Genomic DNA, 18,258 nt, shown 5'->3' on the forward strand with positions numbered 1-18,258 from the left:
CCGAAACCCTGGCACGACCCCTCCGAAACTGCCGAGAACGACTGCTCCGGAGAATCAACAAGTCCGCCATAGGACGACAACTAGCCGAAGCCGCATGCAGAAACTGGGACACCGCAGACTCTGCAAACAGCAACGGACAAAAAGGAGACGAAAACCTAAGAGCCAGGGCCCAAGCGGAATCCAAAGAGAGGGCGAGCACAGCCTGACGGCACGCGAGGCGAGAAGCAAAAAACAGAGACACCGCTTCCTGCAGGATGGGCGCAAAGAGCTTCAACAGTGCAGCCGACGCCCTAGCTGCCGAAGAAAGCGCCCCGGACGAAGGCCCTTCAGCCAACGCTCCCACATCCTCCTCGAGCCAAGTAGAAGAGAGCTCGAGAAGGGAAAAGAAACGCAAGACCGAAGCCAAATGCCCACGGGAGCGCAACTCCTCCGCAACCAATGAAGCCGAAAGCTGAGGAACCTGCACGTGAAGCTGGAAAAGGCCAACATCCCGAGAAAGCACAGGAGCGAATAAGCACGCATTAAGGTGCTCAAACTCGCCCCCCAGGTAAACCTGCATAAAAGTAGCAGTCTCGCGCCAATCAAGCGTGCGGGTCCGACAGAACCCATGCCACGCCCCCAACGAAAAGAAAGGGCAGTCTGCTAGCCAGGAAGACCCCGGAACCTCCAAACGTACCCAAAAACGGGAAGAAGAACCGAACTCAAACGAGGACGGATCCATTGGGGAGGCATAACCCGGGTCTCGCAAGAGGTATGCAGCAAGAGCTTCCCGAGCCACCTTCGCAGAGAGACGGGAAGTAGCAAACCCCTGTAAAGACGGAGCCGAGGTACCCAAAGGCGCCCGGAACCGAACACGGGGAGGAGCCGAACCCAAATCATACTCATACAGGGAGGGAGGATAAGAAAACCCCTCCCCCTGCAACAATAAACCCCGTGGGGAAGGCAAAAGCACCCAAGCGGGGTCACAGGGGGCCCAAGGCCCCCAGGCCGACTCCTCCCCAGCCCCAGGATCCCTTACGTCGGGACCCGGGGCAGAGCCGTCCTCCAAACCCTCTACCCCTGAAGAAAAGGTAGAGTCCAAGGGAAAGGCAGACAAGGGGGCCTGCTGGTGGGACCCAGAAGCCTCGGCAGGAGGAACCGGCTCAAATGCCTCCGTCCCCGACCCGGATGGGGCAGCCCCCGAAGCAGCCCGAGTCTCTCCACCAACTAAATCCTGTGCCAAGGCCGAAAGCCGCATACGTTTCGGAGCCGGACACAGGGGGGGTGGTGCAGGAAGAACCACAGGGGAAGGACCAGAGGGCGTAGGAGTCAAAGCCATAGCAATCAACGCCCCCAGGTCAGGGTCCCTAAAGCCAAAACGGGGCAGCCTCGGGGCATCCAGGTGGGAAACCAACCTAGCGCGTTGCAATAACCTAAATCTAACATGCAACGCTGACGCTGCCTGTACTCTAATAGGAACATCCTCAGAGTAAAACCTGAGCACAAGCAGAGAACAGGACTCGCAAGACTCCGGGTCAAAGGTGTCATTGACCCAACAGGCAGCATGACGGAGGCAAAACAGGTGACTGTCACCCTGAGACAAGGGCACACTGCAACCTTCAAACCCGCACAAGGCAGGCTGGAACTCGGGAGACGCCTCCATGGGTCCCCGAGCCCCGACAGGGGTTTCCAGGGCCCGTAGGGTAGCAACTACGGGAAGCCCGGGCAAGGTGTTGCTAACCGGTTAAGAAACCCAAACAAAACACGGGTAAATGATAATACTGAAAACCCCTGGGACGTGTACAAGCACGGGGGCCTAGCAGAGGACCACCAAAACAATACCAGGGGAACTATGGGCCCACGAGGCAGCACCTCCACCAGGCAACCAAAAACAAAACAAAAGAAAAACCCCGCAAAAGTACACCGTCCCCAGAGCAACAGGAACCGGTCGCCGCTTAGGTGGCAGGCCGCGCAACACCTTGACGCCCTAACCAGCACAAAACCACTCCCTACCCAAGGCCAAACAAGGGCCCCAAGCCCCAGCTGGCCCCAAGGGCGAGGCAAATGCCGAGCAGCAAAAACCTCTACGGGAGCGGTTCCCGAACGCCCCAGAGAAGATAACCCTGACACGCAAGGGCAGTACTCACAGGGCGCCTAGGGAAGGAAGCCCTAGACGCATGCAGCCCCGGCACTGATGAGGTACTCCTGGCCACCGCACACCACAACAACAGCAGAGAACGCCACACGAGGCAAACACCGCCAAGGAATTTGAGGCCAGAGAAGCGTCTATCCCGGTTGACACTAGCTTGCGAACTGACGGCAGCCGGCGCGGTGAGGTCCGGGGCCCCCCCCCTCCCCCTCCCGGGGAGGGGAGGGCTGCGCGGACGACCGGCGCGGCAGTAAATTGATTGTTTGATTGTTTTCCTTGGGATTGTAGGGAGTTTTCTACCTCTCTGTTCGGTTTTTGTTGTAGTTTTTTACCATGTGGGGTTTGTTTTGTTACGCCTACCTTTCTGGGTGCCTAACCCCGGTCGATGGCAGATAAGGAAAACCCCCAACCATATGGGGTTTTCCAGGGCCATTGCTCCCTGAAACCTCTCTGAAGGGGCCAGGTTCTGGCGCTGGTCCCTGGTAGGTCTGAACTCCATAGCTAATGTCCCGGTCTAACATAACACACATTAGCCCGATAAGCTCCAGGGAGCCGTAGGGGCTCCCCCCAGAAAAATTATATTTACAGGCATACCTCAGAATAAGAGTTTAATCCGTTCCTGGAGACGCCTCGCCTTCCGAAAACTCGCATTCCGAAGTTAATTTCCCCATAAGAAATAAAGGGAAATGAATTAATCCGTTCCTGACTACCCCAAAAACCCCACATCAAACTAAATTTTTATACCTAATTTACCTAATTCATCTAAATAAACCTACAAAACTGTGTTCCAGTTATTACTTACCTTGCTGTCGAGTGCTGTTGGCGTATGGAAGATGGTGAGGAGGGGGGAGGAGGAGAGGAGTTACTGTTTGGAAGGGGGAGTCCCCTTCCATAATCACATCACATAACCCCATGCCTTGTAACACTATGGATACCACTTCTCTTTCTAAATTTTTCAAACCAGCCCCTGCTTGCCTTAAACTCTTTCTTATCTGCATCACTCGTTGCAGGGGTATTCTTTAGAAGGTCTTCGTGCAACACCCTGGCTTTCTCACAAATAATGGCCTCCGAAACACTATCACCCCTCAACTCCTTGTCGTGTATCCAAATTAATAACAACTTTTCCACTTCTTCAAGTATTTGTGGTCTTTGTGCCGTTAATGTTCTTACTCCTTTTGCCACTTTAGCACCCATAATCTTATTTTTCTTCTTAAGTATAGTGCATATTGTTGATGTGGCTTTGTTGTACTGCCTACAAAGTTCAACAACACGTGTACCGTTCTCATGCTTCCGAATGATCTCTTGTTTCTCCTCTATTGTCATCCTCACAGGAGCTTTCTGGCCTTTATCCTTACCACTGGCTTTCTTGGGACCCATGGTGAGATATATAATAACAAATTGTATAGACAAATCACCAAAAATCCAACAAAACACTGAAAATCCGCGAGAAGAATTGATGTGGGGGTAGTCACTGAGCGCCAGACAATAATAAACTGAGGGGCGGCGGGGCGGAGGGGCGACGAACGCGCTAGGTCGGCTGTACGCGTATCAACAAACTCGCGTCCAAACTCGCCTCCCGAAGTAATCCTCGCCTTCTGAGACAAATTTTTGGAGTAAATACACCTCGCCTTCCGAAAACCTCGCATACAGGGACAATCGCATTCCGAGGTACCACTGTACATTATAAAATGTCATACAAGTATGGATGTTTTTGGGAGTGGAACGGATTAAATTTATTTCCTTTATTTTAAATGGGGAAATTTGTTTCTTAAGACGAGTTTTCCACATAACGAGTTCGGTGCCAGACCGGATTAAACTCGTTAATAGACGTGGCACTGTATAAACAAGAAACATTCTCCACATCAAATTTTGTTGTGATAATTTAAAAAACAAAAATTACTAGCCTTTAAATACATGCTACTCACTATTACGAAGCTCTAGAGCAAGGATATGCTTGGTGGCAATGAGAAGCTCCTTTCTCAAGTGTGCTACTTCATTGGGACAAAGTGCCAGGAGGGTCAGCATCCCAGATACTAGTTTTGGAGAATGCTGAGTCACCACTTCTTGGTATATCTTCAGTATATACGCAAGAAAAGACAATGTCTTAATCTGAGCAGCAATCAGATCCACAAAAACTTCCTTGTTGAAAGACTCGTGGTCCCTGCAAGAAACACAATGAATTAAATGATAAGACAAAATAAAGATTAAATCTAAGATCAATGTACAAGAATTATTTGACCTTGATTTCTGTACTGATTTTACAGCTGGAGAAGCTTCCTCATTACCAAAATTCTTCATAAACTTTAAAGAAAAATATTACTTTTATGTTCTCCTGACCTCACACACAAGCTTCAATCGAGGTCTTTCAGTGTAAAGCTGCACCTCTCATTCTACTATTGCTATTTCCATTTGTGTTTTATATACGAGATTATTTTTTTACTTTTCTCATCCTGCACTAAAAAACCAGCGTTGAATGTAATGAAACGCCATTTTCTGGGCGAGACCCAGAGGCTTCCCGGAGCTATACAGGCTGATATGCTAATGTCAGACTTTGGCATCAGTCATGTGTATGGAGTTCTGTGGGCCTACCGGGGACCACGAGCCAGAATGCCCCCTGGGGGCATTCTGGGGGTCCCCTGCCCTCAGGGGGGGGCCCCCTGGCCCCCCCCCCCCTGAGGGGGCCAGGGGGCCTCTCTGGCCCCCTCAGAGAGGCATGGGGGAGCAATGTCCTATAGAAACCCCCGAGTGGTTGGAGGCATTCTATGTCTGCCATCGACCGGATTGGGCACCCAGAAAGGTAAGCGTCCCAAAACAAACCCCTATTCTGGTTAAAATTGCTACCTAACTGCCAAAAAGAAACGAGCAAACTAGCATGACATCACACATCACCGCGCCGCTGTCTGCGCAGCTCCCCCCTCCCTGGGAGGAGGAAAGGGGAGCCCCAGACCCCCACGCCAACGATCCACACCCATTCTGAAGCTGGATGTCAAGAAAACGCGAAAACCGTCGACCGGAGGTAGGGAGGAATGCGGGGAACCTCCGGGTCACACCCAGAAAATGGCGTTTCATTACATTCAATGCTGGTTTTCTGGGGGGAGCCCTGTTGGCTCCCTGGAGCTAACTACCCACGAGGGTAGTTAGCCCACGAGGGAGGTGGTCGCTGCTCGCTCCGCAACTCAAAACCGAGATAACTGGCTGCAACCGCCGACCCAAGGCAACACAGGCCCGACTAGGCCTGTGTTGAGATAGGCCAGCAGAGATAGCACCACTCCATAAAGGAGGAAATAAGGCAGAGGCAAAAAATTACAGACCGATAGCACTAACATCGCACATCATAAAAATTTTTGAGAGAGTGCTAAGAAGTAAGATCACAAAATACATGGAATCACAGCATCTCCATAACCCCGGACAACGTGGTTTCAGAACAGGGCGCTCTTGCCTGTCGCAGTTGCTGGACCACTATGATATGGCATTAGATGCTATGGAAGACAAACAAAATGCTGATGTAATTTACACAGATTTCGCAAAAGCTTTTGATAAATGTGACCATGGTGTTATTGCACATAAAATGCGTTCAAAAGGAATTACCGGGAAAATAGGCAGATGGATCTACAATTTCCTGACTGACAGAACCCAATGTGTAATAGTCAACAAAATAAAATCCAGCCCATCAACCGTGAAGAGCTCAGTCCCCCAGGGTACTGTGCTTGCTCCAGTACTTTTTCTCATCCTCATATCGGACATAGACCAGAACACAACCTATAGCACTGTATCATCCTTTGCAGATGACACTAGGATTTTCATGAGAGTTGGCAACATAGAGGACACGGCAAACCTCCAATCAGATGTAGATCAGGTCTTTCTATGGGCTACAGAAAATAATATGGTATTCAACGAGGATAAGTTTCAGCTCATGCGCTACGGAAAAATTGAAAACATAAAAACAGGAACCACGTACAAAACGCAGGCAAATCATAACATAGAACGAAAAGGCAATGTAAAGGACCTGGGTGTACTCATGTCGGAAGACCTTACCTTTAAAGAACACAATAAAGTAGCCGTCACAACTGCAAGAAAAATGACAGGTTGGATAACAAGAACTTTTCACACTAGAGATGCTATACCGATGATGATACTTTTCAAAACGCTTGTGCTATCTAGAGTGGAGTACTGCTGCACAATGACAGCCCCTTTCAAAGCTGGAGAAATTGCTGACCTAGAGAGCGTGCAGAGATCCTTTACTGCTAGAATCCACTCAGTAAAACATCTAAATTACTGGGACCGACTAAAGAGCCTAAATCTGTACTCCCTTGAGCGCAGGCGGGAGAGATACATAATAATTTACACGTGGAAAATAATTGAGGGGCTGGTCCCAAACCTGCACACAGAAATAACACCACATGAGACCAGAAGACATGGCAGGATGTGCAGAATACCCCCGTTGAAAAGCAGAGGTGCAACAGGTACTCTGAGAGAGAACTCTATCAACATCAGAGGCCCGAGACTGTTCAACACGCTTCCACTACACATAAGGGGCATAACTGGCAAACCCCTCACAGTGTTCAAGAGAGAACTGGATAAGCACCTCCAAAGGATACCTGATCAACCAGGCTGTGACTCATACGTCAGGCTGCGAGCAGCCGCGTCTAACAGCCTGGTTGATCAGTCCAGCAACCAGGAGGCCTGGTCGACGACCGGGCCGCGGGGACACTAAGCCCCGGAAGCACCTCAAGGTAGCCTCAAGGTAGGTAGGCCCAGGAACGTGTACGAGATAACGAGCAGCCAGGACCCTGCTTGACCGCCAAAAAAAACCTGCGCTCGAATGTCAAACCAGGTTACGTTGCCAAAGACGACAACAAGAGCCGCGAACTTACGATTGTCACGAGCACGGGGATAGACCGCAGGCTGACTAGCCGTAAGAATCCTGCGGACGACCTGGGAAACCCGCACCTGTGAACAGGGAAGAAGGGAAACCGGAGCATCCCAAAACGTGTCAATGGACACAGAAGCTGAGGCGCGCAAATAATGGCGGAGAACCGCCACGGGCCTCAAAACACGATGCACCCCCGGCCTAACCAACCATGCATCAAAAACCCAAGGACCCCTCCGCAAAGCAGTTGTCTTAATCTTTGCCAGATAAGAAGGAGACGGCTGCAGACGAACAAACCTACCGCCCCGACCGAAAGAGCAGAAAACCAGAACTGGAGGGGGCCACCATAAACCGAGGAGAAGAAAGAAAAGAGCACTCTGTCCAATGACCAGGACAGCACAGGTGGTGCATGAGCAGGCCGGAGGTGAAACAACGCACGAGACAGCTTACGGAATGGCTGAGAAGTAACATCAATACCGAACGCAAGCGGAAGCAGCTCCGCCAGCGCCGCACGATATGAGGCGACAGTATGCGGCAAAATGATGGCCCTGAACCCCCAAAAGAGAGGAACAAAACAACGCTAACAAAACACAGCCACCTAAGATAGGACAGAAGGAAAATTAAGGACCGCCAAAATACCCACACCGCCGCCAAGAAGAAGCACGCAGGTGGGACACCAGCAACGAAGCCACCTGACCACCAACAGAAGGCAAGACTTGAGGTAGAGCCGAACGAGCCGAGGAAGAAGCGGAGCTGCGGGAAGACCTCGGGGGGCAACCATCGAGCAGGCAGAGCCAGAAGCCCGAGCCGGCAAAGAAGGAGATGGAACGTCTGCCGTACCGAAAAACATCCTAAAGCCAGTGAGCCGCCAGGAGGTGGGAGACCAAGACCAGGACAGACTACGAAAATGCCAACAGGCCGGGAAAGCCAGGAACCAGAATCGAAACCTGGCAATAGGAGAGCCAAAAGGCACAAACAAAACACAACGTGTAGGACAAAAGGAAGCTGAGGAACGAAGACGGTAGGCATCAAACGGGAACGAAGGGACAGGACCAACACCGAAAGCCGCTGGACATATCCCGACACGTCATCTGGAGACTGAAGATCCAGAGGGAACATGACCACCAAAAGCAAAATCCTCAGAGGAAGCGACAGGTTAGAGAAATACAAGCCAAGGAACACATGGAGCACACGTAACGGGGGGAAACATGTTGAACTGAACGCCCAAATGAGCAGTAGAAGAGAGAAGCAGCATACCAGTGTCAGAGTAGGAGACAAGAGGAATGCATGCGGAAGGGATGTGGTGGAGGCCAACCCCACACCCAGCATCAAGTGCAGATAAGAGAGCCTAGAAGGCTCAAGAACCTGTACAGAAGTCGAATGACAGGCGAGAGGCGGGACTAAGAGCCAAAGTTCATCCCCAGTGAGGACAACTAGGGGAGTACAGAGAATCCAATGTACATGGAAAAGCTAAGCCTGGTACAGAAAGACCGGCAAGGAATGAGGGACCCAGAAAATCATGGGAACAAAGAACCCAAACAAGGAAGGCCCCAGAAAGAAGCATGGAAGAGCCGAACAAAATGCCACAACCATACCCCAACACACAACTGCAGTATCAAAACCACAGCAAAACATCACCACATAACACCCTCGACACAGGAACATGTACCACATATCAGGCACCTCCACCTTTGCACCTTGAAACACGGTGGAGGTGAGGCCCTGAAACTCAAGCATGGGTGGACATGCATAGGAGAGGGACTGGATGGGCATAGTCAGGAGCCGCCTCGTATGGGCCCAGAGGCCTCCTGCAGTCACCCATGTTCTGATGTTCAAATCGTGAGGTTAGGAACAAGAGCTGCCACGTATGGGCCAATAGGCCCACTGCAGGCACCCCTGTTTGTATGTTCTATGTTCTCATGTACATATATGCTCCCATTCATAACCCAAAAAAACAAACCAGCGCCTGGACGAAGGCGACGCCAGACCGCATAAACTCACTTGCAGAACATAGGCACGGAAGGGTCATGACAATTTTACTAGATTGGTGCCGCCAGAGGCGGCTAGGGTATAGTGTACCCACAGCCGAGAAAACATGGAGTACCACCCACGGAAGCAGGCCAGAGCCCCTAATGCAGAAGAGGAGGGGAGAGGTGAAGAAGGTGCCCCCCACCCAAAATGCAGGGAAAACCCGGCGTCCTCCCCATAGCGGCACTCCAGAACACCCCCATGAGCAACGGGGCACGGACTGGAGAATGAGAAGAGCGAGAGGCAAAGCACTCGAGAGAAAATGGACGGAGAACACCAGCATTTGTGCACACCGACCGAACCAAAACAAACTCCCATGCGCAGGCATGCGCAGGACGCTAAAGAAAAGTAGCCCAACAGTTTGTATCCAGAGTGATTCGCTGAAGAGAAGAAACAGCCCAACGCACGGGAACAGAAGCCAAAAAGGAGTAAGCAGCAACACACATAGCCGGCTCATTTAATGAAAACAATGAACAGAATTGGAACCCAATTGGGCTACCAATTGGGCTATACTATTATTCAATAGTATATGTACTGCCGAAGCGAGTTCTAAAATTGGAACGATACAGAGAAGATTAGCATGGCCCCTGCACAAGGATGACACCACACTGCAAAAATTATGAGGAGGATTGAAACTGAGGACGATAGTAGGAGACTACAAGATGACCTAGACAGACTGAGTGAATGGTCCAACAAATGGCTGTTGAAGTTCAACCCGAGTAAATGCAAAGTAATGAAACTAGGCAGTGGAAACAGGAGGCGAGACACAGGATACAAAATAGGAGATGAAGTACTTAATGAAACAGACAGAGAGAAAGATCTAGGAGTTGATATCACACCAAACCTGTCTCCTGAAGCCCACATAAAAAGAATAACGTCTGCGGCATATGCAAAGCTGGCTAACATCAGAACAGCGTTCAGGAACCTGTGTAAGGAATCATTCAGAATCTTGTACACCACATATGTAAGACCAATCCTGGAGTATGCGGCCCCAGCATGGAGCCCGTACCTTGTCAAGCACAAGACGAAGCTGGAAAAAGTACAAAGGTATGCCACTAGACTAGTCCCAGAACTAAGAGGCATGAGTTACGAGGAAAGGCTGCGGGAAATGCACCTTACGATACTGGAAGACAGAAGAGTAAGGGGAGACATGATCACAACCTACAAAATCCTCAGAGGAATCGACCGGGTAAACAAGGATAAACTATTCAACACTGGTGGGACGTGAACAAGGGGACACAGGTGGAAACTGAGTACCCACATGAGCCATAGAGACGTTAGAAGGAACTTTTTCAGTGTCAGAGTAGTTAACGGATGGAATGCATTAGGCAGTGATGTGGTGGTGGTGGACACATGACTGATGCCAAAGTCTGACATTAGCATATCAGCCTGGTAAAGCTCCGGGGAGCCAACGGGGCTCCCCCCAGAAAAGTACCATTATCCGGAACACGTGAATATCTAGCTGGGGGTCCTTCCCATATAATCCGGATAATCGAGTGGAGACAGTACTGTCATCCGAAAGGAGGGGGCAAGGAATCATCCGATTCAGACGAGAATATCCCAGAATGTGCCGGAGATACGCACAGTCCCGTTTCTGGACTGGAAGCAGGCGGGAAACCAACCGAATCAAGAAGTCGTTTCGACCACACCTAAGCGGTGTGGGAGCCGGTCGGCCGAGCGGACAGCACGCTGGACTTGTGATCCTGTGGTCCTGGGTTCGATCCCAGGCACCGGCGAGAAACAATGGGCAGAGTTTCTTTCACCCTATGCCCCTGTTACCTAGCAGTAAAATAGGTACCTGGGTGTCAGTCAGCTGTCACAGCTGCTTCCTGGGGGTGGAGGCCTGGTCGAGGACTGGGCCGCGGGGACACTAAAAGCCCCGAAATCATCTCAAGATAACCTCAAGGGGAAGCAAACCCACTTCTAGATGACCCGACAGATGAAAGGGAAAGAGGCTTGCCCCATCAGACCCGACCCGCTCGAAGGAGGAAGGGCCACCCAACACCACCAGAGGCCGCACGCCCCAAAAAGCCTACGAACTGTGGGACCAGGCATGGGCAAAGAGCCAGCCCCCCCCCACCATTGCCCTGCCAAAGGGGCAACCCGCAAAAAGGCCGACATGAACTCCGAGAGCCCGACTTCCATGCAAAGCGAGCACCATACCGAACAGACGAAGAGAATAGCACCAAAGCCCCCCACCACCGACTCAGCTGTTGACACCACTGGCCTACCCCAACCAAAAGCAGCACAAGTCCTGACCCAACCTACTGAGTAGGCTGTGACCGACCCCACGAATGACAACAAGTCAGAAATAGGAAAGCAACTAGCAGAAGCAGCCGAGAAAACTAAAAAATACTGTCCTTTAGAAAAAGCAAAGGACAAAAAGATGAAGCTGATAGAAGTGCCAGGGACCACGCCGAATCCAAAGAGAGCAAACACATCCTGCCAAAACGTGAGACGGGAGGTGAAAAACATGAAAACCATCTCCCAGAAGATTGGCACATACAGCTTTAGTAAGGCAGATGACGCCAAAGCAGCAAAGACGAAGACCCAGCATAGGGACCCCCACCGAGTGACCCCATATCCTCCGAAAGCCAATCCGAAGACAGCTCCAGAAGGCTAAATAACTGCATGACAGAGGTCAAGTGCGCCCGAGTCCAAAGGTCGTCAGCAACTAAGACAACCGAAAGAATGGGGACTCGAGCAAGTAACTGCACTAGACTCACATCACGGAGGAGTAGGAGCAAAGAGGCACTCACTGAGGAACTCCAAAGAGCCCCCCAAAAACACTTGCATCAAGAAGATACCTCCTGCCACTCAAGCATGACAAAAGCTGTGCCCAGCTCCAAACCAAAACAACAGTCAGTCTGCCACCCAGGACGACTCCAGTACCTTGTAATGCACCCAATAAGGAGAAGAAGAACTGAACTCTTAAGAGGCCAGATCCAACACCAAGGCGTAAACCGGATCACGCAGGAGGTAAGCACCGAGGGGCCTCCCCCCCCCTCGCACCTCCGCAGTGGAAATAGGAGAGGAAGAAAACTTCCAGAAAGATGAATCCGGAGAGCCGAAAGGCACTCGGAAACACACCCTGGGGAGGGAACACCACCCAGCTCAAACTCATAAAGGGAAGGGAAATATGAAAACTCCCTACCCTGCAAAAGCAGACCCTGCACTGAGGGCACAAGGGCTCAAGAAGGGTCAAAAGGAGCCAAAGAGTTGTGTCGACAAAGGCCTTGGGGCATCCACGCCCACTGCCCGTGAAGAAAAGGCAGATTTCAGGGGGACAGGCCTCTAAAAAGGGAGTCGGCCGAGACGACTCGGAAGCCTCAGCGGGAAGGAGAGGCTCTACTGCCTCAGCACCCGCACTGGAAGGGGCAACCCCCGGAGCCTGTAACGGGGGGAAGGGTGGTGGGTAGGAGAAGGATGAACCCACACCCACTTTGGAAAGTAGAGGGGGTGCGAATGAACCCACGGGCGAGATGACCAACACCCCGAAAACCGAGTCCCTAAACCAAGCAGGGCAGCTGCGGAGCTTTCAACCAGGCATACAGCCTGGCATGTGACAACACAGAAAAGTGCCTATGCAACGTGACCGCTGCCTGATACCATGGAATATCCGATGATGAATGGATGATTGGGAGCACATAATGAGAACTAGTCCCACATGACTCCAGGTTGTAGGTGTCACTGACCTACGACCTGTTCTGCAGCTTGGAGGAGGCAGAACCATACGATTGTCACACTGAGGCAAGGGCACGAACCCCCTCTCAAATTTGCACAAGGTTAGAGTGATCTCAGAAGAGGTATCCGTTGTACAACCGAGTCCGCAGGGATTTTCCAGGGCCTCCAGGGTACGTGCCCTGCAGAATGCCCAGGCACTGAGGCCAGCTACATCGGTAAACCCTGTCGGTGCAGGCAATCAGACCTCAAGAAACTGCTGGAAAACCCAGGGGAAAGCAATAGAGTTCTGCCGCACACACCCTAGGCTAACCTAATAAGGTGAAAAGTAGAACTCCCCCACAGAAGCAAGCTAACAAAGTGCCAACAAACTAAAAGTGAAACAGAAAAAACTCTTAGACCCCCACAGCAGTAAGAAAGCAGTCCAGGAGAAACATCTGTGCACCATCACTAGTTGAAGAGCTGGCAGCGCCAGCTGCAGTGCACCCACTAGCCAAAAACACTCCCTAATCCAGGGCAAGACTGTAACCCCAAGACCCTAGGCTAACCCCAAGGATGAGAATCACCGCCAACGAGGAAGCCCCCCCAGGCGAGTGTTATCCCGAACGCCCCAGGGAAGGTAACCCTGACTTCGCAAAGGCAGTCCTTACAGAACACAGGGAAGAGAACTCTGAGCAGATGCAGCTTTAGGGCCTGTAAACTCCTGAACTCCTGACACACAGAAATCACAATTGAGTGATGCATCAAATAAACAAATCCACAAATTGAACAAATCCTCGTCACGGCCCTTGTGGATTTGTCCTAAACTCCTGGCTTACATACATGTCCATATATAAACACCGCTGCAAGGGCAAAAACACCAAAGAAAACAGGAACACAGTCAGTGTGACACTGACATTAAGTACACATCAGTCAAGAACTGGGCTGTTGGCAGCCCGGCTCCCCCTCTCCCCAAGGGGGGACGCGGGAGATAATGAGCAAGGGGTTAGTTGGACGAAGTTTTGGTTGTTTGTTCTCTTTTTTGGGGAGTTCTTTTGATATTGTGGTTTTGTGTCTAGTATTAAACCATGCAGTAGTTTGTTTTGATACACCTACTTTACTGGGTGCTTCCCTGGTGATGGCAGAAATGATAGACTTTACATGTAAAGTATTCATGCGCCATTGCTCCCTCTGCCTCTCTGAGGGGGCCAGGTTCTGACTCATGTAAGCATACAAGAACTCCGCGACTGATGACACTCAAGTAGTATGGCATTTAATCAGTAAGCTAGCTCCACAAAGTCGAAGGGATCTCCCCACAGAATTTTTTTTTTTGTCTTATGAACATGGCATATATAACAAAATAAAAATAATGAACCTGTGTTGAGCATGCGGCTGGAGCACAATGGTGTTCATTATGAGAGGGATGAAGTCTGCTACATCTTGGTAAACCTGCTGCTTGTATAGCTGAAACATGAGCACCACGATAATAGGTAACTCTGTCAGCACCTTTAGTGACAAGACAGCACGTGGTATCACGTTGTACTGTAAAATAAAAGAATAAATGTATTAAGACATGTGCAGTTAATTTTTTTGAAGACATTCACAATTTATTTTATAAAATTTAGAAATACAATTAACTGCATAATCACTATAGCAGTCTGATGACTCATTTTAGCATCGTCCTTGGTTTTGCAGAATTAGTAATTGGTTTGTTGGCCCTACAATGCATCATCCAATGTTCATTTTCTAAACTATTCTCATTAAATCACCACGACACATCTTTTTCTTTTTTGTAAACACTGCAGGCAGCATGTAGGTGCTGCCTACATGCTGCCTGCAGTGCCTACAAAGGTGCTGCCTACAAAGCTCATGGCCACATACTGGGAATAGGGAGAATAATCAGATTTTTTCACTCACCCACATAACCACATCATGCAGACCCACATCAAGCAAACCCAACAACAGTCTCCAGTCTTTCACATTTTGCTTCCCTGATTCAAAGTATTTTTCTCGTTTCTCACATAACATTTTGTGCTGGGACTATTTGAGATAAAGAAATAACTGAGCACAGAAAGCTAAAATGTATGGGAATAACTATCCAGAAGTGAAGGATACAAAGAAGTTCTTAGAAAACACTGAATTATCTGAAAGGAGTCTACCTGGATATACCTTCATGCCACCAGTTCTGATTAGGTGGATTCGTTATGGGCTGCTCCAGGTTCCCTGGTTCCCTATTCCAGGGCTAGTCTTTCCTCAGGTCGTCTGCAGTATTATTATTAAGTCTAGCCAGCCTGAGGTCAACCCACATGCTAATGTCTTTGGCCGAATTTCGGGTGCGGGGGTTCCGGAGGTTGAACAGGGTCATGGCGGCCAGGTATGTTGTGAATGTCTCAGATCCTCTGCTGCCTTGCGTTGCCTTGGGTTGTGTCTCGCAGCTGTCAATTTCATCTTCGAGTTAATACCTGCAGTGCTGCCTCCTCCCTGGTAAGTGCTCTTTATTGTTCTTCTCCCTGGTTAGTTAACCTCAGGGAGTCGATTTCGCTCCACCCAGAAAACCAACGTTGAATGTAATGAAACGTCAATATCTGGGTGAGCCCCGGTGGTGAGCCCCTCCCTGACACCACCTTTCCTTTCCCCAGGGTATGCGTGTGTTTCATTATCTTAGAACTGACAGTTGGGCATGCCAGCTAACCCGGTATTCCTCCCTCCTCCCCCCAAATAAGGGGGGAGGTGGGTTAAACTAGTGCACACTAGTTTCAGGAAATTGTGGTGGATTGTTTTTATTGTTGCGATCTTCTGGGAATTTTGGGGCTGCGGTCTTGTTTTTAATCATGCAGCAGTCTATTCTGGTTCTCCTAACTTTCTGGGTGCTTCTTTGGTCGTGGCAATTATGATAAACTTTAAATGTAAAATGTTCATAGACCATTGTTCTCCCGAGCCTCTAAGGGGAGGGCCAGGTGGCTCGTGGTCCCTGGTAGGCCAACAGAACTTTGCAACTGATGGCACTGATCAGTGTATGATACCTTTAGGGAGCCTCCGGGGCTCACTCAGAAATTGGCGTTTCATAACATTCAACACAGGTTTTTTTGGCCTAGTTCACTCCTAACCAGTTTGGAAAGTAAGTTGGCCTCTGCAGTTTTATGATTGTAAATAAATCTAGAAAACTGTAATTTTCAAAATTGTAGTTTTTATTTTTCAGTTTGTCAATAAATGACTCCAGGTAGGAACTTCTTGGCTTTCTAAAGGCTGACACTGACCAACAAAATTGCAGTCTTTATTAGACAGTGGGCAGCAAAAATAACAGCATGGTTGATCAAACCATTAATCAGGAATTTTGGCAAAACAATCTTTGTATATTTTAGAATGATACAGTAATGTAAATGTTACTTACAGTTATTGATGTACCATCTTGTAATTTTTTCTCAGTATGGATTGGAGTAATGCTGAAAGTTTCTTGAAGAAGAGCATCAACATTAACTTCAGATAAGTCATTCACTCGTATCACAGTGCGAGGCTCAAATATTTTGTTCATATGATTTGGCAGATCTCGATACATGTTCTTAACAAACTGAAGAAACTGCTGAATCTAAAACAAATAAAATATTAATACAAAATCAGAATACAGTTAATCAAATAAATTTATGAAAACATTACAATTTAAACAAATCATAATGAAATTTGTTATACAAATGTGCCTACAAGGTTACACTAAAATGGATGAAACATTACAAAAACCGGCATTGAATGTAATGAAATGCTTCTTTCTGGATGAACCCCAATGGCTACCTGAACGCCATCTCTCTGAGATGGCTCCCAACTACCAAGTAGTACGAGCTGCAGAGTTTGGCCTACAGGGGGACCAAAGCCAGAACCTGACTTTGGTCATAACATTACGAACCACTAAGCTGGTATGGTGCAGCAAAACAGCAAAATGGCCACCAACACACCAGGCAGCAGACGATACTACCTCCCTCACCAACATAGCCCCTCACACCATACTGTTTGTGCTGTTATTACACTATATACACACGTTATGCGGAAAATCCGCAGAAAATGGGAGGGGAAGGGAAATGGGAAGAAATGAACGTTTCTGGCAGTCTGAAGGACATAGACGAACTTCAGCAGAGGAATGGATGAGCTGGAGCACATGGGAAGAACAAATTCCCCATGACTCTGGGTCATAAGTGTTACTGACCCAACAGGCAGCATGGCAAAGGCAGAAAGTATGAACGTCACCAGGTGTAACAGGAGACAGCCCTCAAATTTGCACAAGGTGAGAGCAGGCTCGGAAGAGGTATCCACGGTACAACTGAGCCCATAGGGGATTTCCAGGGCCTGCAGGGTACAGATGACAGGAAAGCTAGCCACCCAAAACCAATGGAAATGTCAGAGAGGGCAACAAGGGGGGTTCAGCTGCACACAGCCTATCCAGACCTAATAAGGTGAAAAGCAGAACCCCCCCCCCCCAAGCCAAAAAGGGGCAAAATGAAAACAAAAACAAACACAAGGCCCCAAACCAAGCCACAGAAAACAGGCAACCATGGAGAAACATCAGCACACCTATGTACTTATGGAATAGCTGGTCGCTCAATTCACTGCACACCCTGCGTAATCACGTAATTGCACCCACACTGTGTTATTACTAAGTGTAATTACACTTAGGTAATTACCGCAACACCCAAAAACACTCCCAACCACAGGTATGACAGTCAGTCACAGACCACCGGCTTACCTTAAGGGCGAAGACCACCCCTCCAGTGAGGAAGCCCCCCCCCCCCCCTAAGAGAAGAGTATCCCAGATGCCCCAGGGAAGCAAACCTTGACTGTGCAAGGGAAGCACAACAGAGTGCACAGGGAAGGAAACTCTGAGCACATGCAGCTCCAAGCTCACTAAACTCCTGGCTCATGCACAACACTTCTGTAAAAACCAGCCTCAAACGCAAAACACCAAACAAAAACTGGAGACTGGAGCCAGAGCGAAGTGGTGACCAGGGAACACAGCAGCAAGAACTGAGGTGGAAGTGAGCCAGCTGACCCGATATGCCTCCCTCCTACCCCCCAAACGAGGGTGGCGGGGCAAACTATCCAGTGCTAGTTCCAAGAAAATTTGGTGGTTTCATTTTCATTGTTGGGAGAGTTCTTTTAGCGATTTTGAGGCTGAGGTCTCGTTTCTTAGCCCTTTAACTGCGCAACGCGCCTGCAGGCCCAGGCTTCAGGTGCGCAACGCGCCTCTGGGTATTTGTATTTTTCACATTCCATTCAAAACTCCCGCGGCTACATGGGGTTCACATCAGCTTCCTCAGGGCTATTGTAAACAGACGCCATCTTTAAAAAAAATCGTGGTCCACATTCCCAGGTGTGGGAGCCTCAGTAGTGAGTGAGCAACCAAGGCTGGCGCTCGCAGCATGAGCGCACAGCACTGCTGTTCAGCGTGTGACCACAGCATCGCCTAATAATGTCATAATATATATATAACTTGTATTATTTAGCCATGATAGTATTATAGAAGAGCCTGAGTGTGATAATGACTGGGTACAATGTTCAAATATCAGTGATTGAATGCTGTTCACGA

At 49.3% G+C, this 18,258-nt stretch overlaps 1 protein-coding gene and 1 pseudogene across 7 annotated transcripts in view; one reads left to right on the plus strand and one right to left on the minus strand.

Moving 5' to 3' along the window:
- Nipped-A (Transcription-associated protein Nipped-A) overlaps positions 1-18,258 on the minus strand; it is a 331,196-nt gene that overhangs the window by 278,585 nt on the left and 34,353 nt on the right. For all 7 annotated transcript variants that reach the window (XM_045738328.2, XM_045738364.2, XM_045738341.2 and 4 more), the window contains exons 5-7: positions 16,078-16,272; positions 14,062-14,228; positions 4,054-4,289 (exon numbers count right to left, since the gene is read on the minus strand). In XM_045738328.2, coding sequence (XP_045594284.1) covers positions 4,054-4,289; positions 14,062-14,228; positions 16,078-16,272 — 598 coding nt within the window. The remainder of the gene's footprint in view (positions 1-4,053; positions 4,290-14,061; positions 14,229-16,077; positions 16,273-18,258) is intronic.
- LOC123756420 (U6 spliceosomal RNA) lies at positions 9,558-9,658 on the plus strand (annotated as a pseudogene).

This window comes from Procambarus clarkii, chromosome 55 (genome assembly GCF_040958095.1).
Source record: "Procambarus clarkii isolate CNS0578487 chromosome 55, FALCON_Pclarkii_2.0, whole genome shotgun sequence".
Lineage (NCBI taxonomy): Eukaryota > Metazoa > Arthropoda > Malacostraca > Decapoda > Cambaridae > Procambarus > Procambarus clarkii.